The sequence below is a fragment of the Bufo gargarizans genome, chromosome 4 (genome assembly GCF_014858855.1).
Source record: "Bufo gargarizans isolate SCDJY-AF-19 chromosome 4, ASM1485885v1, whole genome shotgun sequence".
Taxonomy (NCBI): domain Eukaryota; kingdom Metazoa; phylum Chordata; class Amphibia; order Anura; family Bufonidae; genus Bufo; species Bufo gargarizans.
The window spans coordinates 392,494,584-392,517,286 of record NC_058083.1 but is presented as its reverse complement, the minus strand read 5'-3'; the positions used below and the strand labels follow the sequence as shown (position 1 = coordinate 392,517,286).

General features: G+C 43.8%; 1 protein-coding gene across 8 annotated transcripts in view; it reads right to left on the bottom strand.

Moving 5' to 3' along the window:
• The window catches only part of BIRC6 (baculoviral IAP repeat containing 6), a 252,420-nt gene that overhangs the window by 112,323 nt on the left and 117,394 nt on the right, over positions 1 to 22,703 (bottom strand). For all 8 annotated transcript variants that reach the window (XM_044289277.1, XM_044289279.1, XM_044289280.1 and 5 more), the window contains 14 exons: positions 21,988 to 22,098; positions 21,118 to 21,251; positions 20,711 to 20,838; positions 18,862 to 19,424; positions 18,026 to 18,201; positions 17,799 to 17,895; positions 8,359 to 8,553; positions 7,746 to 7,946; positions 7,377 to 7,656; positions 5,654 to 5,910; positions 5,458 to 5,566; positions 5,028 to 5,249; positions 3,743 to 4,523; positions 1,094 to 1,237 (listed from right to left, as the gene is read on the bottom strand). In XM_044289277.1, the coding sequence (XP_044145212.1) occupies positions 1,094 to 1,237; positions 3,743 to 4,523; positions 5,028 to 5,249; positions 5,458 to 5,566; positions 5,654 to 5,910; positions 7,377 to 7,656; positions 7,746 to 7,946; positions 8,359 to 8,553; positions 17,799 to 17,895; positions 18,026 to 18,201; positions 18,862 to 19,424; positions 20,711 to 20,838; positions 21,118 to 21,251; positions 21,988 to 22,098 (3,398 nt within the window). The remainder of the gene's footprint in view (positions 1 to 1,093; positions 1,238 to 3,742; positions 4,524 to 5,027; positions 5,250 to 5,457; positions 5,567 to 5,653; positions 5,911 to 7,376; positions 7,657 to 7,745; positions 7,947 to 8,358; positions 8,554 to 17,798; positions 17,896 to 18,025; positions 18,202 to 18,861; positions 19,425 to 20,710; positions 20,839 to 21,117; positions 21,252 to 21,987; positions 22,099 to 22,703) is intronic.

The window sequence follows — 22,703 nt, the reverse complement described above, 5'->3', positions numbered from 1 at the left end:
GTATGACTCCCGCCCTATTGATTTTAAATAACATAAGATAAAAGCAACTAATCTTAAAAGGGATCATTCAGAAATTTAGTGTTGATGACCTTAAGCTAGGCCATCAATGTCTGATTGCCAGGGACCTGACATGCCGCCAATCAGCTGATTCCGAGTAGCTCCAGTGCCAGAACTACACAGATCCGTCCGTTGTGCAGTGGATGCACTGGTTACTACAGTGCTACTCCGACTGAAGTAAATGGGAGCAGCGTGGCAGTAACCAGCTCAGACCACTACACAATGGACGGATCTGTGTAGTTCTGGTGTCAGAGCTACCCTGAAAGAGCTGATCAGAGGGCATGAACGGAGTCGGACCCACAATGATTAGATATTGATGGCCTAACCTGAGGATAGGAAATCAATGATAAAATCTTGGACAACCCCTTTAAGGCAAGACCGAATACACAACATGGTCTAGACAGACCCATTAAAATATCACTTTGGGTGGTTCTATGGGAAAAAATAATAATTGAGCTGGCAGACAAGTAAGGCTACTTTCACACTGGCGTTTTGGCTTTCCGGTTGAGATCCGTTCAGGGCTCTCACAAGCGGTCCAAAACGGATCAGTTTTGCCCTTAATGCATTCTGAATAGATAAGGATCCGCTCAAAATGCATCAGTTTGGCTCCGTTCCGCCTTCATTTCGCTTTGGAGGCGGACAACAAAACGCTGCCTGCAGCGTTTTGGTGTCCGTCTGACGGGACTGAGCCAAACGGATCTGTCCTGGCACACAATGTAAGTCAATGGGGACAGATCTGTTTTCACTGACAATAGAAAACGGATCCGTCCCCCATTGACTTTAAATGGTGTTCAAGACGGATCCGTTTTGACTATCTTAAAGATAATACAAATGGATCAGTTCTGAACAGATGCATGCGGTTGTATTATCTGAACGGATGCGTCTGTGCAGATCCATGACGGACCTGCACCAAACACGAGTGTGAAAGTAGCCTTAGGGGAAACACGTATAAGAATACCAAAACATAGAAAACCCAGAAAATATCAGTGACCTCCCTGGTACCTACAGTGAAGACACTACTGCCAGGACTACCTACCGGGCAGGGAGACTGAAGGAACATGGTAACTTTTTCATCTTCCAACATCAATTGCAGGAAGAGTCTTCTAATGAAGCCAGAGATGTTTCCAGACGCTGGGAGATTCCCACGCTGTGGAGAAGATTGGAAAAGCTCGCAGAGAACCTGAAAACACAAGCGGAGAGGGATCACTGGAGTGCTACTGATCTAACAGTGCTGTACGGTTTTTCACAGTAAGAAAACTTAAAGGGAACCTGTCACCGGGATTTTGGGTATAGAGCTGAGAACATGGGTTGCTAGATGGCCGCTAGCACATCCGCAATACCCAGACCCAATAGCTCTGTGTGCTTTTATTGTGTAAAAAACCCGATTTGATACAAATGCTAATTAACATAAAAGAGTCATATCTTACTTGTGTGACCAGAGAAGAGTCATATTTTCAAGCTCTGACTCATCTCAGGTTAATTTGCATATGTTACAAATCGTTTTTTCCATACACAATAAAAGCACACAGAGCTATGGGGACTGGGTATTGTGCATGTGCTAGTGGCACACTCATATGGCAGCCCCTAGGAGAAACTTTCTAGAGCTGTGTCTAAAGGGGCTACTATACTAAGAAGAAAACAAGGGCCATCAAATGCTCGCCAAGAACAAGTGTAGAGCACTGAGATGAGGCCTCTACCAAACTCTGCAGGCACGGTAGCCCATGCTTCTCGGACTAGTAAGCACGAAAAAAATCAACGTAATGCAAGTTAGGAGGTACTGTACAGTTACAAATCACTGCAAAAAAATGCACCAAAATGATACGCAACTGACAATACTAGCTAATTCCTTTTGGTAACATTTTGCACCTGGTAGCTTCTGTGTCACATGGTCGGTTGTGGGTGCAGGGTCACAGCTTTATCCTACCTCACAATGCACTGGTGATACCACTATGGAGGCATGTGAGAGCCTGGCTGTGAGCTGGTTTCTAGCATTGTTCAGACCCTGTTCACATACCACGGGCAGTTTAGTGGTAGGACCCCATGCTTGCTGAGACACCGTGACGTGGTGCATGAGGGGCTCCGATATGTTCCTGACTGGAAGATATTGGCAAAGTTCTCAGCTTTTAACATCGGCCTGAGGAATTAGCTAGTATTGTCCGTTGCGTATTATTTTGGTGCATTTTTTGCTGTAATTTGTGTATGTTTATTTTTTCATCTGCACAATATATCATTTTGTGTAAGATGTCCTTGTGGTGCATGCGGTCCACTCCGGCATCCTCCATTGCACGCATTTTTTTACTGGGGATTGCCGTTGTCTGCGGACCGCATGCGGAGGAATTGCTCCCCCGGTTATAGACACGCTACAGTGTCTGGGTTTGGAGCATTTCCACCCTTTTAGGCCACTTTTTTCAGTAAGTTTAGGTACTGTACAGTACACACAAATATAATATGGGCACATATTTAAATGCTTTGTCTGGACCATGGGTAAAACATAAGGCCCCATTCACACGACCGTATTTTTGGTCCATATTTCAATCTGCATTTTTTTCAATTGGATGCGAACCCATTCATTTTACTGGGGCCGAAAAAAATGCCTGCATCCATATTTCAATTCCGCAGCCCTGCAAAAAAGATAGAACATGTCATATTCTTGTCCGTTTTGCGGTCAAGAATAGGAATTTTTACAATGGGGTCTGCAAAAAGTGCTGAATGCACACCGGACCGCATATGTATTCTGTGGATCCGCAATTTGTGGACCGCAAAATGGATACAGTTGTGAAAAAAATGTCCCCTAAGGGTACTTGCACAAGTTGCGGATTATAAATGTTTTTTCCAGATGGATTCCCGTGTGGTAAAACTGCAGCGTAATACAGTACCAGCAAAGTGTATGGGAATAGACAATTGTCACGTAAATTCGGTTTATGGATTACACCCTTTTCTGAAACTGGGAGGGAGAATACATTTTTTTTACCCTAAGGCTATGTTCATATTCTGGCAGAAGAACACTATCGGAGTTAACCATATTGGCATAGCCGGATACTGCCTCACACCGCCGCATCCCTATTGACTATAATAGGATCCAGCAACTTTCTGGCATAAATGGTGGCTTCTGCCCTGACAAATACAGCTGCTTGCATCGGAAAACTGCTAAAACCTATTATAGTCAATGGGGATCCGGTGATAGGAGGCAGTATCCGGCTATGCCAACATGGTGAAAGCCGCTTCTCTGTTCCTCTGCTGTAACAGACTGCTGCTGTTTGCACCAAAGGTGTGAACATTTCCTAAATAAGATATCATACAGTTGAGCCCTTGAGTTTTGCATTAAACTCCAGTTACTTGACATTCAACATTAAAATACAGGGATGCATTAACAGAATTTGCAGTGAGCGTTTTGGCATATGCGCCAGAACATATACGTGTGTAATGTACACATACACCTACATTTACCTGATTGGTGAATCAGGCCACTATATGTCATAGTTGACTGCGGCATACTTTGCCTAAACACAGGAGGTTATGGGTTGTGTTAGTCACCGTATGTGTCTACAGTGGCAAACGTCATGAGCATCTGATGACACATACCTCCATCGTACACTGCAAACACAGTATGAATGCACCCAAATAATAACACAGAACAGAGAGAGAGAGAGAGAGAGAGAGAAACCTTTGGACCATGTTCTCATACCTGTGCCATTAAACGCTGGTTATTTGGATGACAAGATATGCACTGCAAGAAAAAGGCCACGGTTGCATTTTCCACAGCGGTTCTTTGCTGAGTGGTGAGACCATTTCCTGCAGCGGAGTTCAGTAAAGTGCACCTGGAATTGGTCTGCTGGGAACCATTTACATGACCCGTCGAGCTGGCACCAGAATGACAAAGTAGAAACAAAAGTGCTGTCCAAAGAGGGTTAACTTCCGATCCTCCGAGCCAGTCCTTCATAACATGGCTATTGCCAACTTCAGTCAGAAACCTGAGAATAGGTGCCACCAAGTCTGCCGTCACCGGCATCCTACTAAAGTGCTGAGATGAGTGCTGCCGTCGGAGTCTCTCCTGCGTGGCATCCGCAGAGGCTGCAGCAAAGTCTGAATTAGATATGTGACTGAAGCAAAAATTAACTAGGCTCCTAACAAGGAGAGAGGGTAAACCAGAGTCCAGCAGTTGCTTGATGGCTTCTGGCGACTGTGACGAAGCAGCAAGCGTGGCCAGGTGAGACTCTGTCAGTGCAAGAGGTGCTTGTGCATTTTTAGAGTCGTCTGTCAGAGCAGCATTAAGGTCTTGCTTTTTGCTATCATCTGTAATGGACAGTCTGTGCTGGCTTTGTATTGGAGGAGGGGTGATTCCCATCCAACCCATGAGCAAAGAAAAGTAACTCGGGTGGATGTGACACATTGAGCAAAGCAGTCCATCAACGGCCTTTTTTAAGACCATGTTGCAAGGTAAAGACATGGACCATTTATACAGGGACCTGAAAAGAAATGACATTATTCGATAGCGTATCTCATAAGTGATTAAGAAATCTAAAGTCCAACTAAAGCTACCATGAAAATTCAAAGTAAATGCAAAGTCAGAGAAAAGTGTCTATCCCTGCACCAGACTGATCATTCAACTGTGAGAAGTCTGATGCAGGTCTGGACAGCATGACTAAGCTTACGCCATCTTTAGGATTAGTAAATCTTCTAGCCAACTGCATGTAATTATACCTTTCGTTTAGCAATCTGGTTTCACACTGGAGAAAATGTATGCTTAATCCATATGCAAATGAGCAGTTAAGTGCACTGAGGGCAGGCCAAAACTTGCTCCACCTGCTTCCTTTGCCAGCACCTCCCTTCTCCCTCATTGACAGAGCCAGGTTCTTGCATAGCCGTGTGATAAAAACATACTTTTATTAGAACAGATCCCCAATTTATCAGGATAATAGCCTTGATGATGGGGACTTCTAAACCGCAGGATCAGAAAGGGAAGTACTTACTCAAATAGATCTCTGTTGAGCAAACCAGGCAGGTCATATTCCACAGGAAGCTCATAACTATGCCACAAAATGGCCGCCACACAGTGCAAATGAGAAGGAGATGGCATCAGAAGACCAAACTCTCTTGGTGAATTGTTTGAAGGATTGAAAGTGCTACGCCCATTTCTTTTCAATGAAGCCACCCTCGCAGAATCACTCACCCACTTCAACAGAGCTTGTATTCTAAAGTCATAAAAAGTAAAAAAAAATATATAATTATTTCAGAAAATGCAAACCACTATCATTCTCCAATCAAAAATTAAATACTTATTCTCTGTAAAATATTTCTGATGATGGTGTCTCACAATGTATGTATGTATGTATGTATACATACACACAAATTGGAACCCCCCCCCCCAGAAAGCTTGACATAACCAGGAGTACTCCATACCTATCCTTGGTTCCAGGGTCCTGGGTAGTCCCTAACTGGTAGAGAATATCTATCGTGGAATCCGAGGACAAACCATTAAGCCTTCCAAATAGCAGAGGGCTATTTAAGTCTGTGAAATAAAAAATAAATAAATAAAGGAATCATTTTTATTTCTTAGAACATTTCTTAAAGCATTGTGGATTGGGCAGGAACATACCTGCAGGGTCACTGCCAGATGCAGCACAATTGCGCAGAAGGATGTCAATGAGGCGAAGCCCTATCCTGGTAGACTGAAGTCCGATCTTAACCAGGACTGCCTCAATGTTGGGAGAATGCATGCCACAGTACGGAGACATCAGTAAGGCAGCGCATGTCTGTAACAGATTGGCTGTGGGCGCTGCTGCGCTTGCCATCATTGCTTCCAGTTCACTGATATGAGTGAGGCAATGATGTAGAAGTCTTAACCAGCCAATACTACAAGAGAAAAAAAAAAATCATGTTTATTAAATCTTGTTTTGGTCACTAAGCCTGATAATCAAAATAATAATACAAGACTTCCTGTTCTGTACATACAACTTTCCAGCAGTCATCTCATAATGATTAGAGGCAGAATAACAAAGACAAATATCACTTTTGTATAGATAACACAGAATCCACCATTCATAATAGGCGATATCAGAACTCATCTACTCCCACCTGACCTCTGAACAGGTCACAGAGCATGCCTAGAAAAATAACCCATAAAAGTCAATTCCCTACTGTCCACTGTGCCTATGTGGCTGCTCTCATAGAGCAAAGTCTTGAGATATTTGAGGTCTGGTTACCAATGTGAAAACTGCAGAATTTTAGGATTTTTTTTATTTATATAGAGACAGTAGTGCCATGGCCTTCTCTCAGCTTTCCCTAAACCATGTGACGTCACGTTCATTGGTCACATGGCCTAGGTGCAGCTCAGTCCCATTGAAGTGAATGGGGCTGGGCTGTGATACCAAGCACAGCTGCTATACAATGTACGGTGCTGTACTTGGTTTGCAGAGAGAAGGCCGTGGCGCTACTGTGCCTTCTCAAACAGCTGATCTGCCGGGTGTCGGACCCCATGAATAAGATACTGGTAACCTATCCAGAGGACAGGTCATCAGTATAAAATTCCTGGAAAAAACAATCAATAGGGTTATAATAAGTACATTTTTTATGTGATTGTGAAAATCTAGGAAAATGTGCAAGATCTCTCAAAAGGGTACATGGTAAAATTTGATGCAATTAGACCCCTTTTTTTTCTAACCCCACCTTATCACTGGGGTACTTTTAAGTATGTATTTTGGACTAAACAGAGCGTCTAAAACACAAGTACCTTTTTAGGCACCGTTTCTGAAAGTATTCTGATCCATTCTGCTTAATAAATCTCCAACATTTTTAATTATTTTCTTTGTTGAACTGCAATGTTGGCAGAACATAAAATATACTAGGAAAAAAAAAAAGGGCCAAATTGCTCCAGCTACTCCATAATACAATACTGGGCTTCATTACTTTAAAAACATACAGTAAAATTTACATTGAAGCCATTTTATATTATTGTGTCTTTTACTGCTGTATAGCAAGGCATTTTGGTGGTCCTTTAATTCCTTGTAATCTAGTTGGTTAGTGATGCCTGATACCTGCCATTCCTGAAGTATAAAGTAACTGGATATGTGTGATGACCTTCAGGTGGTCTAGGAGGGGACAGGAGACAAGAAAACTTCTAGCTATGAAACAAAGAGCTCAGCTCCATTGAAGATATCCATGTGTGTTGCCATCATCACCTCCCTTTGTATCATATGGGCGTCAGACGGGAGCCATGTTGGGCACAAGTTGATGGTTTACCATAGTTTAGTAAACTTTTATGCACAAGTCTATTTTTCCACAAAATCTCAGAATTCACGATAATACAACAGCCACGTTACCTTGTTTTAGACACTTGATCCTCAGAAGGAAGGAACGGGTTGTTAACAGTTGCTGATGAAGTGTTTCCAAAAGCAGTCAGGCCCAGCAGTTTAATTTGCGATAGTCCAAGAGTGCTGGCATCTCGAGGGCGGTGGAGGCGAAGGCAGACAGCAGACGCTACCTCTGCTTTCACAAGCTGAATTTTGATGTATGTCAGTCCACTAGTCATGAGCGGTGTGGACAGTGGCAGCATGTTGACTCCATCAGCACTTATTTCCACAGAGACGGAAGATGGGCAAGCTAACATGACAAAATCAAGCATAAAATTGTCAAAAGATTTATTTTTGCTTTAACTTTGAATATTATATCGCAATTACACAGCTACTTACTGGCAAGGGATGCAAGGTGAGGCTGAATATGGATCTCCTTCAAAAGCACAGCTGCTGGCAGGTGAATAGTGAGATCACACCAAGCTTCCTCTGGCAAAAAGATATAAGACCAGGCAGCAGACCGTGCCCTCCGGTGTGGGGGGGTGGCTTGTAAAAGAACTTCTGCAGGCTGGGCAGTTGGACTACTTGATGTGATTGTACCTGCCAGAACATACATTGAGAAATCATTGAACCAATAAGGTTAGTATTCAGAAGCATAAAGGGTATGGGAGGGGAGATTTATCAAACTGGCTTAGTTGCCCAAAACAATCAATCAGATGGATCCTTTTTTTTTCCTAAAGAGCTCTGAAAAATGATAGGTAGAATCTTGTTGGTTGATAACACATCCACTGGCACCCGTTTACACAGGCTGATGTCCACTGAACGTAGGAGGAACAATTGCTACCTCAGTTGTTTCTCCTTGAAATTCCAAGAAGGCTTTGGAATAGACGCGCATCTTTAATTTAATTTACTCAGCAAATTAGCATTTTCAAAAAATTTATAAACAGGCTTTCTGTGCCTAAAATTGTACTTTAAATAAAAACACAGAAAGAAAAGTGGCACAACTACATACCAAGAGGAGCGAAGTTGTGGATTCCCTCTGCATTATCAGGCTCGGAAGCGAGCACCCTCGCTTTCAAACTGCTGTCTGAGGTTTTGCTGGGGCCAGAGTCAAGAAACTTCATGATTGTAGACACCATGCTTCTGGCAGTGTTAACAATTGCTCTTGTGCTTGTCACCATGTTATTGCAGATGAGTTGAACACCCCCTAAGAAGAGCACACAGATATGATAGTAAGCACATTTACCTTTAGGGTCCATTCACACGTCCTGTTTTTTTTTTCATCCTGAAAAACGGTCCGTTTTTTGCGGATCCGTTGTTCCTGAAAATGTTTCCGTATGTCATCCGTTTTTTGCGGATCCGCAAAAAACGGGAACATGTATACATTTCAATAATCAAATAAAGTTGTTTGGATTTCTTTGAAAAAAAATTGAAAAAAATAAAAATAAAAATTTGTTATGTGTTTCCAGGAACGGAATCCGCAAAAAACGGATGACATACGGAATGACATCCGAATGTCATCCGTTTTTTGCGGATCCATTGACTTTGTATTGTACCAGGATCCGATTTTTCAGGACAAGAATAGGACATGTTTTATATTTAAACGGACATGCGGAACGGAACAACGGAAACGGACAGCACACATTGTGCTGTCCGATTTTTTCCAGGACCCATTGAAAATGAATGGGTCCAGATCTGGTCCTGATCTGTTCCTGAAAAAACGGAACAGATCAGGAAAGAAAAAACGGACGTGTGAATGGACCCTTACTGTCCTCACACAAGATACAAAAACACAACATGGCCAGAAAAGCCACTCTACATAAGCAAAGACTTAGGACATTAGCCCCACTGTTCTCTGGATAGATGAGCGGTTCTGAGGGGCTGGACCTCCACTGTTCATAAAGATAAGCCTTAACATTACCAGATGAAAATGCTTTACATACTAACAACGACTACTCACATCTGCGTCTATTTTATAGAGGCAAATACCTGATTGTGTTGCATCCAAGTTCAGGCCAAGTCTCCTTATTTATTAATTACACAATTGGTTTAGCTCACAGGATCCTCTAAAACTGAGTCCCCTTGTTTATTCTCTGTGCTCAAATTATTTTTTATGTCCACAAAAAAGGGCAACTTTTTATTTTTGTTATTTAAAAAAAAAAATGTTATGCAACGGTTTGGTAGAACGCAGTTGTCATCCCTGTTCTGTCTATGGTTTTTTAGAGATCCACTATTGTGCTGAGCCAGTCTTATGTATAGTGGGATGCGAAAGTTTGGGCAACCTTGTTAATCGTCATGATTTTCCTGTATAAATCGTTGGTTGTTACGATAAAAAAATGTCAGTTAAATATATCATATAGGAGACACACAGTGATATTTGAGAAGTGAAATGAAGTGTATTGGATTTACAGAAAGTGTGCTATAATTGTTTAAACAACATTAGGCAGGTGCATAAATTTGGGCACCACAAAAAAGAAATGAAATCAATATTTAGTAGATCCTCCTTCTGCAGAAATTCCAGCCTCTAAACGTTTCCTGTAGGTTCCAATGAGAGTCTGGATTCTGGTTGAAGGTATTTTGGACCATTCCTCTTTACAAAACATCTTTAGTTCATTCAGGTTTGATGGCTTCCGAGCATGGACAGCTCTCTTTAAGTCACACCACAGCTTTTCAATAATATTCAGGTCTGTGGACTGAGATGGCCATTCCAGAACGTTGTATTTGCTCCTCTGCATAAATACCTTAGTGGATTTTGAGCAGTGTTTATGGTCGTTGTCTTGTTGAAAGATCCAGCCCCGGCGCAGCTTTGGCTTTGTCACTGATTCCTGGACATTGGTCTCCAGAATCTGCTGATACTGAGTGGAATCCATGCGTCCCTCAACTTTGAGAAGATTCCCAGTCCCTGCACTGGCCCTACAGCCTCACAGCATGATGGAACCACCATATTTTACTGTAGGTAGCAGGTGTTTTTCTTGGAATGCTGTGTTCTTTTTCCTCCATGCATAATGCCCCCTTGTTATGGCCAAATAACTCAATTTTAGTTTCATCAGTCCACAGCACCTTATTCCAAAATGAAGCTGGCTAGTCCAAATGTGCTTTAGCCCACCTCAAGCGGCACTTTTTGTGCTGTGGGCGGAGAAAACGAGATTTTTGTGAACTCACCTGTAAAATCTCTCTCGCGTAGTTCATTGGGGGACACAGACCGTGGGTATAGCTGCTTGCTGCCACTAGGAGGAGACACTAGGCTAAGAAGTGATAACTCCTCCCCTGCAAGCTATACCCCCTCCAGCCTGGACAGAGCATATCAGTTTGTGCCCAAGCAATAGGAGTAGGAGAAAAAAAAAAAAAAACAATAAGGAAAATACAGTAAACAACCAATAACTGACAAACATCAGTCGGAATGAACCAGAACTGAGGACCATACTGGCCCACCAACCGCCAATATGTGCGACAAACAGAACACTGGGTGGGAGCTGTGTCCCACAATGAACTACGCGAGAAAGATTTTACAGGTGAGTTCACAAAAATCTCGTTTTTTCGCTCGTATCATTGGGGGACACAGACCGTGGGACGTCCTAAAGCAGTCCACGGGGAGGGAAACAAATCACACGCCCATGGAGAAAAAACGCCCTCGAGGATGCGTCATCCGCTGCCGCCTGCAAGATCTTGCTGCCTGGAGCAGCAACAGTTGATGTCTAGAAAAGCCCCCGAAAAACTCAGTGAACTTGCTGGAAGACCAAGACGCTGCCCTCTAGAAGCGATGCCTGGAGTAGATGAACCCGAGAAATGACGACCGCTGGTCGGCCAGGCCATCACTCCGCTAGGAAGCAACCGTCAGGCAGACATCACAGGAAAAAAACATCCCGTTGGAAGACGCCAGCTATGACAAGGACCTCCAAGAAAATCAGGCAAAAAACCCATACAGCGGAACGCGCCAGATATGGACCAGCAAATCTCTGAGACCAAAATAGATGGCTGATGGAGAGCCCGCCCTTAAAAATACGAGGGAGAAAGAAGATCAAACCATTTCTGAGATGACCCGGAAAGCAGCGACCTTCCGCCAGAAAGAAAATTCTGGGCGGAGCACTGCCTGATGCAAATGACAAAGGACAAATGGACGTACAAGAAGAAGCCCCAGAGGGGGAGCTTGTTTGTCCCCGAAACGCCTCCAGCGATCTACAGATCGTTGGGGCGAAGCCGGTTGTTGGCCACAACTGTGGAAGCGGAACAAAAATCCAGGTTCGCAGGATCCTCCTCTGGGTAAAAGAAACCGGTAATGGAAAACCCCATAAGTGACATATATTGACTTCCGGGCAGAGACCAAGATAAGAGAATACTCTCCGTGGAAAAAAATAGATCCCGGATTCCATAGCTATACAACCCATTGCTGCCGGTCGAGTAGACCGAAGGGAAAGATGGTCAGCAATCCAGCTAGAGGAAGGACAGGAAAGAAAAAAGGGGTGTTCCGTTCCAGGAACGAAATCCCTACCAGTGGTGGCAAGGTGTGACAGACACCCACTCAGCCTGGCGTGGGGGGACCGTAGTCCACCCCCGGAAGGAGCAGTGAGAAAGGAATGACCACCATCGCTTGATGTGACACAGAAGTAATCATATCTGAAGGAAGGTATCACTGTAGTGGTAGACGAGTACCACAGGGACTAAGCTACCCAGTCGAGTGCACCCAAAGTAAGGTGCTGATAGCTATGGCATTTACGCCAATGCAAAACCCGAGTTGACGACACAAGAACAATAGTTGTCAGAGCAACGGACAATTAACAGTAATGAAGACCATTACGAGGTCAGGGCAAAAGCCCATTGCCATCAGAGACTGGCACTTTACAGAATCTCTTGGTAATGTAATACACCCCTGAGGAGGAGCCCATACAAAGGAAGCCACCAGAGTAACGCAAAGGCCACACTCCAGCTGAGGAGGAGGCCACACCGTACAGGATACCAATCCCAGAGTCAGAAGAAACCGCCGTCTGACGAAGGAACTGTGCAATAGGAATGTGCAGTAGGAACCCTAGCATGTAGTGGAGATGCAAATACCCCTTGTACAGTAAGAGCTACAGCCTGCTCCTCCCAGCGTAAAACTGAGGGAGAGGCCTAAGGACACCCAGAAGTAGCATGGAACCATGCTATCTCAGTCAACCAGAACCATCCTGAGGCATTCAGTCTAAAAAAGGGGCAAAACAAGAGCAACGCCGAAGCAGTGCCAGGGTAGAACCCCTATCTGAGGGGCCTGACCCACTGCCGCGAGTTCGATCTCCGGCCCTTGTGAAAATTATCCCTGCTTTTTGTCAGAAGTGGGATCTGAACCCACGCCTCCATTTGGAGACCCGAACACCCCGTACACGGAAGAGATTAACTCTTGAGTCTGGCACCTTAGACCACTCGGCCATCCTGACTTAGAGAACACGCCGTAGGAGCCAATGCAGAATGCCAGCAAAACACCCTCACCTAATAAGGAAGAGTGGTGGCCCAGAATACAGAGTCAGTGCAACCTGGGCTCGCTGGATCGTAATCCCAACATTTGTATAATGGCGTGCACACCACACGTTGTAGAGGACCAATTTCTGACCGACCGGAACGGTGGAGGCCCATGGGGATGGGAATCTCTAGGGCACCTGAAGTGTTGCTGAGCGACCCCCCTAAGAGAACAAAGGACGACATATCTGCGCCAACAACCAGTACCAGAAGAGACGGGAGGATACAATATGGGAGCAGCCCCAGTATCCATATACCACTAGATGAAGAGTACCAGGCACCAATGGTAACGACTGTTGCCGCGGCCCACCTGTGAAGGAAGCCAAGGTATCTAGTGTTGTGGCTTAGTTGAATGAAAGCATGCATAGATGCTCAGTGATTTCCTGTTAGATGTAGAAGGGGGTAATGCCACGACTGTTGAATAGTATTCAGTGGTAGCGCAATCCTCCGTCAAGGAAGGGAGGTAGGGAGATAATCAGAACCGTATCCAACGGTAGTGTAATAACCCCCTCCATGGAGGGGGTAACACGTATTGTAAGCACTACACTCAATGGAAGTGCAACTACTCCACCTATGAAGGGGAGAAAAATATATAGGAAGTACTGTATCCTGAGTTAGCGCAAGTACCTAACCTACGGCAGGAGGTAATGCACCCAGCAGGAATTGACCCCAATGGTAGAGAATTACACCCCTATGGAAGAGGATAATGCATATGAATAGTCCCGTACCCGGTGGGTAGAGAAATTCCTCCACCTATGTAAGGTGGTAATACTTACAGGAAACACTGCCACCCGTGATAAAGCCATAACGCCTCGTATGAGAGAGGCTAATGCATAACGCCAGTACTGTACCCAGTGGAACAGCAAATCCGTCAACAACCGAAAGGGGGGACGCAAATGGCTGGCACTGACCAGTGCAAGTGCAGTCAGTCCACCTGTGGAAGGAGGGATACAAAGGGTAAGTACTGTATCCAGTAGTAATGCAAATGCCGCCTAAGGAAGGGGGCAATGCATACAATCAGTACTGCTGGTAATATGGATGCAGTCTAGAAGATTCATATCAGAGTCCGCAGAACTGTCCCCTGTTCCCTCAGAACCAACCCCTGTCAGAAGGGAGGGTTCTGAATATCACCCTAATGAGGAAGGGTGGAGGTGCGGAGGAGACCGAGGAGGAAAGTGTCCTGCTCGTGCGCAGCTCTACCTCTCAGCATCTAGCCATGGCAGTTGCAGGCTGTGTCGGCAGTGATATAATCATCAAACCACCCAGGAGGTGGAATCGGCATCCCTACATGACCGCTCACTGGATTGTGTGGGCGGCACTCAATCAACCCACGACCCAGGAGGGTGGATTGGGAACTGCCAGAGTTCCTCCGTTGGATTGCGCATGTGGATTAACAACCAAATGACCCAAGAGGGTGGATTGGGAATCCATCAGCTGTGCTCCCCTGGCTTTGTGCAGGTGGAGCATTATCAACCAAATGGCCCCTTAGGGCGGGATTGGGAATCCTTCAGATGTGCTCCCCCGAATCCGTGCAGGTGGAGTATTATCAACCAAACGGCCTTAGCGGGCGGATTGGGAATCCTTCTGATGTGCTACCCTGGATTTGTGCAGGTGGAGCATTATCAACCAAACAGCCCTGTAGGGCGGATTGGGAATCCTTCAGATGTGCTCCCCTGTATTTGTGCAGGTGGAGTATTATCAACCAAACGGCCTAGCGGGCGGATTGGGAATTCTTCAGATGTGCTCCCCTGTATTTGTGCAGGTGGAGCATTATCAACCAAACGGCCCGTATGGCGGATTGGGAATCCCTCAGATGTGCTCCCCTGGATTTCACAGGTGGGTTCCCCTCATTTTCAGGTGACACCTTGGCTGGCGGGAAGCTGGGCTGCCCTGGTCCACTTTCGTTTCTTGGGGAGGGCGAGCGGTGAGGGATTCCAACACCGGCCTTGCTCCCGGGGTAGACAGAGTGGCTAGGCGACTCTGTTTCCCCAAACCTAAAAAAAGGAAAAAGATAAAATAATAAAAGTAAGCTGCCCTGCAAAAGCAGGGAGGTCTGCCTCCTACGACACTAAGCTAAAAACTGATATGCTCTCTCCAGGCTGGAGGGGGTATAGCCTGCAGGGGAGGAGTTATCACTTCTTAGCCTAGTGTCGCCTCCTAGTGGCAGCAAGCAGCTATACCCACGGTCTGTGTCCCCCAATGATACGAGCGAGAAAAGGCTTCCTCTGCATCACTCTCGCATACAGCATCTTCTTGTGTAAAGTGCCCCGAATGGTTGAACGATGCACAGTGACCCCATCTGCAGCAAGATGATGTTGTAGGTCTTTGGTGCTGGTCTTCGGGTTGACTCTGATTGTTCTCACCATTCGTCGCTTCTGTCTAGCCGAGATTTTTCTTAGTCTGCCACTTCGAGCCTTAACTTGAACTGAGCCTGTGGTCTTCCATTTCCTCAATATGTTGCTAACTGTGGAAACAGACAGCGGAAATCTCTGAGACCGCTTTCTGTATCCTTCCCCTAAACCATAATGGTGAACAATCTTTGTCTTCAGGTCATTTGAGAGTTGTTTTGAGACCCCCATGTTGCTACTCTTCAGAGAAAATTAAAAAAGAGGAGGGAAACTTACAATTGACCCCCTTAAATACTCTTCCTCATAATTGTATTCACCTGTGTATGTAGGTCAGGGGTCACTGAGCTTACCAAGCCAATTTGAGTTCCAATAATTAATTCTAAAGGTTTTGGAATCAATACAATGACAACAGTGCCCACATTTATGCACCTGCCTAACTTTGTTTAAACAATTATAGCACACTTTCTGTAAATCCAATAAACTTCATTTCACTTCTCAAATATCACTGTGTATGTCTCCTATATGATATATTTAACTGACATTTTTTATCGTAACAACCAAGGATTTATACAGGAAAATCATGACGATTAACAAGGTTGCCCAAACTTTCGCATCCCACTGTATATGGTAATAGAGACCCCCTAGGCTCCACTAGGTCTGGTAGATTTCGTGGTTATATAAACGTTCAGATTCTCCTTTGTGATCCAATTGGCATCTGCTGCCAACACAGTTGGTGGTACAACTGCACTACTTTTTGAACTGTTCAATTAGGCAAGCACAGTTCCTCAAACACCAAAATTACTCTGTCCCATTGAAATTCATTAAGCCTCCAAACACAACAGTGGACCTAGAGACATGTACAGATGTAGCTAAGCTAAAATGGACTCTGATAACACATCACAGTTTTATATCGTGCCATCTTGTGAAAAAAGCCATTGAAATCCATTGAAAGGAGTTAAACCTTTTTTTTTTTTTTTGCCGTTTTTTTACTAACCAAGTTTAGCTTGGCTGCATCTGTATGTCAGAGTACTTTCACACTTGCGGCAGAGGATTCTGGCAGGCAGTTCTGTCGCTGGAACTGCCTGCCAGATCCGTCAAAACGGATGTAAACTGATGGCATTTGTCAGACTGATCAGAATCCTGATCCGCATGACAAATGCATTAAAATGCCGGATCCCTCTTTCCAGTGTCATCTGGAAAAATGGATCCGGCATTTTTTTTTTCCCAACATTTTTTTGCGGTCTGAGCATGTGCAGACCGCAATGCTGGATCAGTTTTGCCGGAACACTTAGGGTCGGATCTGGCATTGATGCATTTCAATGGGGAAAAAAATGCCGGATCCGGCATTCCAGCAAGTGTTCTAGAATTTTGTCCGGAGATAAAACCGTAGCATGCTGCGGTATCATCTCAATCCTGAAAAGTCAAAAAGACTGAACTGAAGACATCCTGAACGGATTGCACTCCATTCAGAATGCATGGGGATAAAACTGATCAGTTCTTTTCCGGTATAGAGCCCCTAAGACGGAACTCAATGCCGGAAAAGAATAACGCTAATGTGAAAGTATCCTAACTATATATAACTATAATTAATTTCTGTCAGGACCTGTGTATTAATACTTTTCATAATTTCATAAGGATCCTATCTTCTGCAGACACTACATGTCTCTTATTTAGTGCCTGTATTGGTTACTCCTTCTATACACGCTTGTATTCATGTTTTTGTTCATATTTCATATCTGCCAGTTGGATGGGGTAACTAACTCCATGACAGCAAGGACTTTTAGCAAGCAAAGCAATAAGTGTTAGACTGTCTATTTGTCGCCTTTCTATTTCATTACTGTCTTGCAAATGTGATAGAGATATGGATATCATTCTTCATTACAGCTCACCCAAGATGGCCCCCATATCCTCCTGTAATGGACAACGCCTTATTTACTCAAGAAACAAAGTCCACTGCATTCTGCTAGTCCCCCCCCCACCTACAGGGATTATCAAAGATAGGATCAGACATCTGACTTCCCTATGTCAAATCCAGTGTCATGGGAGGTTATTCACAAGGAATAGGTTGTCATGGAAGCTGGTGAAGAGGGGAGTCGAGAAAGAGGACAGATGTGTTAGGGAAAATATTAGCTCAAAGGGGGGACTGATAGAGATGTGGATATCATTCTTCATTATAGCTCACCCAAGAGGGACCCCATATCCTCCTGTAGAGGACAACGCCTTATTTACTCAAGTTGGGAACAAAGCACGAAGCTTCCGTCTATCCAAGAGGATCCTCATTCTTTTGGTGTCATATGACGTATGCTGTACTGGTGTTAGTGAGAAGCCATTACAAGATGTTGTTAGCATACAGATGTTTACATTAGTTCCCATACCAAAGTTTGTAAGATAGTGCACAGATGCCAAGCATTATCTATTTTCTTCTTATCTCCTTTTCCTTCTTAGCCAATGAAATAATGGCATGAGCCTCAGAGGGGGACGGTAAAGAAAATAGCTGTGTGTACTTGGGAAAATTCATTGCTCTGCATTTTTTTTTTAATATTTGTCAGCATGATCAAGATTTGATTAGCATAGTAAGCACTGCACAGATATGTCAAGACAAAACAGAAGTACATACCCATATCATGGAACGCTTTCAAGGCCTCACTTGTATCCAAAACTCTTAGGATGAACCAGAGCAAAGGCTCTGACAGCTGGCAAGTGGAAAGAGACCCCTGAACAAAACAGACCACACAAGCTCATGAGATCACTTGCATAAGTAGACAGCAGAAACTTGAGGCCCCCCCCCCCCCATTTTAGTGCACTTCTATAAATAACTGTATAATATAAAAAAGTTCAACTTGCCTGTCTGCCCATATATCCACACGCCATGTAAGTTAAAATAGGCTGCAGCATAACTTGAACACTGGTGGCCTTCTTGCTGAGAGTGGTGAGTATGGTGAACAGGCCGTCACCAACCGATATAGCATCCAATCCTCCATGAAAGTTTTCATGTTTAGTTAAATGTAAACCACTTGCACCTAAAAGGGAACAAAGTAGTTACATGACCAAAATCTAGTTTTGCATTTTCTGACTTTTATTAGGTGGTGAAAAGTAAAGACAAATTTAAAATAATCTGATCGCATTTAACAGAATAATAACTGCAATAAACTTGTAACTCAATCCTGAAGGTACAGAACGGGGCCACAGTTTTCTATGTGCGATATAAATCCTCCATATAGCCATGTGCATGAAGCTGGTTTTTAAAGCATGTTTAATGTATATGTATATGTTTTTTGCGGCACAGAATAGCATGGTATAATACGCTATTCTGTCCAAAAAATAAAATAAAAAAATGATACGTAAACAGTGGCCATCGAAGTCAATCAGGACACCCTGCTTGTTATATTATGCAGTGCACGTGGATATAGGACATAAGGATATACACATGGTATGTGACTACAACAACAGCACTTTATATCATCAGTTGCTGTTGGGATCTCATATCTATGTGCAATATCTGATGTGTATTCATGGTTTCCAACTGGTGTGTGTGTGGGGGTGCTCTTTTTCATTTGTTACTTTAATATATGCCCAATTTGTTGTTATAGAATGCTAATAAACCAAATATGCTAATAAAGGTTACCAAGCTACATATGGAGATACCAACACACTTCCAAATGTACTAACTAGACACTTACCAATAATCATGGCCATTGCACTGCTGTTGCACTGGCCAAGGGCAGAGAGAATTTGGCTCATAATCTGCTGATTAGCTAGCACCAAATCTGCCACGTATGCAGTGGAACTTTGTGTAGCTGAAGAATTGCTGTTGGCATCCTTTCCACCGTAGACTTTCTCTTCGTCAGAAACACTGTCTGTAGTGCTGCTGACAACAGGTGGCCGGGCACTAAACTCTTTGTTACTTGACAGCGGCAACTGAACCAGGATGTTCACCAACTTTAACAAATCAAACATCAGCTGGTCACGAGTCATTTCTCCACATACTGCTTTGGCATCACCAGGTCGAATAATATTTGCAAACAAGCCTCCAAAGCAAGCCCGTGCGCCAACAGAGCTGTCAGATCCACTGCGGGATACCACTTTGTCAGAGCAGGTAATATAGTGATGAACCAGAAATGTAACGGACTCTATTACAGAAGAAATGGTGCTGACCGAGACAACTTCGAAATTTTGTTCCAGAGTGAATTCTAAGAGTTTCACCTGAGCATCAAGGGGCCCTTGTCCTGTCTGAAAAGGACCTCTGTAAGAGAATAAAAGTGGGAGCAGATTTCATAGGTTATCGGCCATGTAATAATCATACTTAAAATAATAAATTACTGAATTGTTTCATAGTAACATCTTGAAAGTTTTGATTGGTGGGGTCCGGGTCCTGAGATGAGGAGGCAGCACCGCACCTATGACAAGTACGCTTTAAAGTCTCAGTTCACACTGGTGTCACAGATTCTGAATCCACCACACACTGGCGGCAAATAGTAACAAATGGGCTCACATTATCTCAGAATAGGGTCTGTTTGGTTTCTGACATTTTTCACTGCAGCTAACCCCATCCCATTTTACAATCTCATACATTCAAGAGTCCAGGTAGAGAAAGGGATAGTTGCAATAAGATATTCCTATAACTGTAACATCAAGGGAACACAGCTGTCACAAGTGACTTCTAGTGTCTATATCCACAGGTAGATCTGACTACAATACATAGCTTTTATAAATGTCTAGAATACAAAAGAATCTGTATAATTAGCAAGTTAAGGGACAGCGCAGCTCTGATCTCCAACTGGATCGGGTGTGGAAAGGTGCTGCTGCGCGCCGCGCAGGACAGTTGGAGAGGCAACCGTCTAAAGTTCAACAAAATTTGTGCATGTGTTATATTAACGAGAACCTGTCACTGCACAATGCAGTACAATCTGCAGGCAGCATGTTATAGAGCAGGAGGAGTTGAGCAGATTGATCTATAGTTTTGTGGGAAAAGATTCAGTAAAACTTTATACATTTAAACCTATTTCTGACTTCAGTTGTGCACGGGGGACATGTTATCAGCAATTGATAGCAAAGTGTGTATATACAGACCGCTTTAAGTCGCTTGCTGTACATGAAGGTGGTGTGGGGGTACAACCACATGGCATATGAGCCACGGCAGGCTCTAATTAAACTAATGAATCCTGCACTGTTCAGTGGGTCTGTACTGTTAATGGCCGTGCGACATTAAAAGTGCCGTGTGGCCATTAACAATACAGATCAATTGAACAGTGTGGTCTTCATTAGTTTAACTAGATCATGCTGTGGCCTGTACAGCTTCATGGCACTTGAACGTAGCGCGGCTGCATTGCAAGCGCCACATGACCATGACATGTGGTTGTGCTCTTAAGTTCAGAAAAAAAAATGTGGTGACACTAGCAAAATGGGGACTTGTACATAATAGTTGCTGGGCAGAAGACGGTTATTAAAGTAACCGCTAAGACAAGTTCAGTAAGGGGAAGCCTGCAAGAAATACTACAAAACCAGTACACCAAAGTCGGCACTGCTTACCTCTCTGTGGAGAGTATGTGTATAAGCTTCAGTAAAAATTCACTGAACATCTGAGGGCTGGTAGAAGAAAGATGGACTTGTAGCCGCGTCAGGAACTCCTGCATTGCCTGAGTAGCAGTGGGCCCAACCTGGGTATAAATAATCACGGTATTAAAGAACGGTTAACTGGAACATATTACAGAATATCTAGAATATTAAGTCTTTTCAACGTAAGAAATTGTGTACAATAATGAATGGGTTAGTTATGTGCTTGTGGGCACTCGTGATGCCTTGATCTGATTGATACCTGATATTTATCTAGATAAACTGTAATCACCGGCAAAAGGCCCACCCACACTAGACTATATATTTTGTATATTTCTTAATAAAATAAAAAAAAACAAATTTTTAACTAGAAGTAACTTTACCTGGGGACTGTGCTGGTTGGTCCCATGAGGGTTTGTTCCTGAGAGAAATTTCACAAGGACGTGAAGGAGGTTTGAGTCTGAAACTAATAGTTGGGCAGTGTTTTCCTGAGCTCCAATAGTGCTGCTGGGTCCAGCTATAAAAGAAGAGAAAGTCTTCAGATTCAATTGCTTACACAGAAATGTGCTAAGAAAGCAAAGCATTGGCCCTAAACACACAAAACCAATAAGAAGAGTAACGAGAAATAGTGACAACATTGGAACACATGTCTGTAATAAATCAGTGCAGGGCATATATTTCATAGGCATCCTACAAGATAAAAAAAAAATAAAAAATAATTTAGAATTTCAAGGCAATACCAGACTACATTGGTAGTAAAAGTGCTGCAAATCTGAGGCAGACATCTCAAGGGAGCTGATTTTCAGCCATATGTGATATATTAAATTAAAGGGGTTGCCCCACCATAGAATAGGGGATCAAAATATCTGATCATTGGGGATCCAAACCTAGGACCCCCACCGATAACAAGAATGAGATGACAGAGTCCTAAAAGTAGTGATCACGTATATAAGTGCGGCCCTAAGCTTCTCTTTGGCAGATCCATAGTGCTTAATGGAGAAAGAGTGTGCATGTGTGACCGACACTTTAGGGACTCTGGGACCTCATTCTTGTGATCAGTAGGGGTTCCAGTGGTTAGCCCTTGACCAATCAGACAGTTACCTTCCCAACCGTACTGATAGCCTCTTATGGTGGAACAACCCATAATCCAGAGGGGGGAAAAATAATAATCAGGCAGCGGTCATTCCCATTCATGCTGAAATAATGACATTTTTACTGAAATCTGTCTAAATATGAAAAGAAAAAGGACTTACAGTTCAGTTGCATGTTAGTCATAAGAGTGAGGCTATGAAGCACAAGGCACCACGTCCGGAGTAAAGTATTTGGATGCCAGGACAGGACTGTTAAAAAGCTTGTTATAGAAGCTGGAAGGAAAACAAAATGCCATTGGATCATTAACTTACTAGAAGACCTTCCCTTTAAATCCCACCTAATACAATGTCTACCTAAATGGCTGCAAATTACAGGAAGCGCTCAACACTCCCCTGCTAACCATACCGTCTATACATCTTTACAGCCGACCTGCTTGTACTAACCCCATTTATCATCTGCTTTGGTGGCAAGTCCATTAACTTATAAGGCATGTTCTCTACCATAACTGGAGAAAAAAAAATACAGTATCTACTCTGTTTTAGGCCAAAGAGAAATCAAAATCAATAATTTAGACACCAGCGGCTGCTAATATGTCTGTAGGGGCGGGGGTTGAAAATCATTAAATGACTGATGAATCTAATCAAATGCAATTCTCTACTAGAACACTAGAGGGAGCCATGGGGAACATTTCAGGCTACTTTCACACTAGCGTTCGGGGCTCCGCTTGTGAGTTCCGTTTGAAGGCTCTCACAAGCGGCCCCGAACGGATCCGTACAGCCCCAATGCATTCTGAGTGGATGCAGATCCGCTCAGAATGCATCAGTTTGGCACCGTTTGGCCTCCGCTCCGCTCAGCAGGCGGACACCTGAACGCTGCT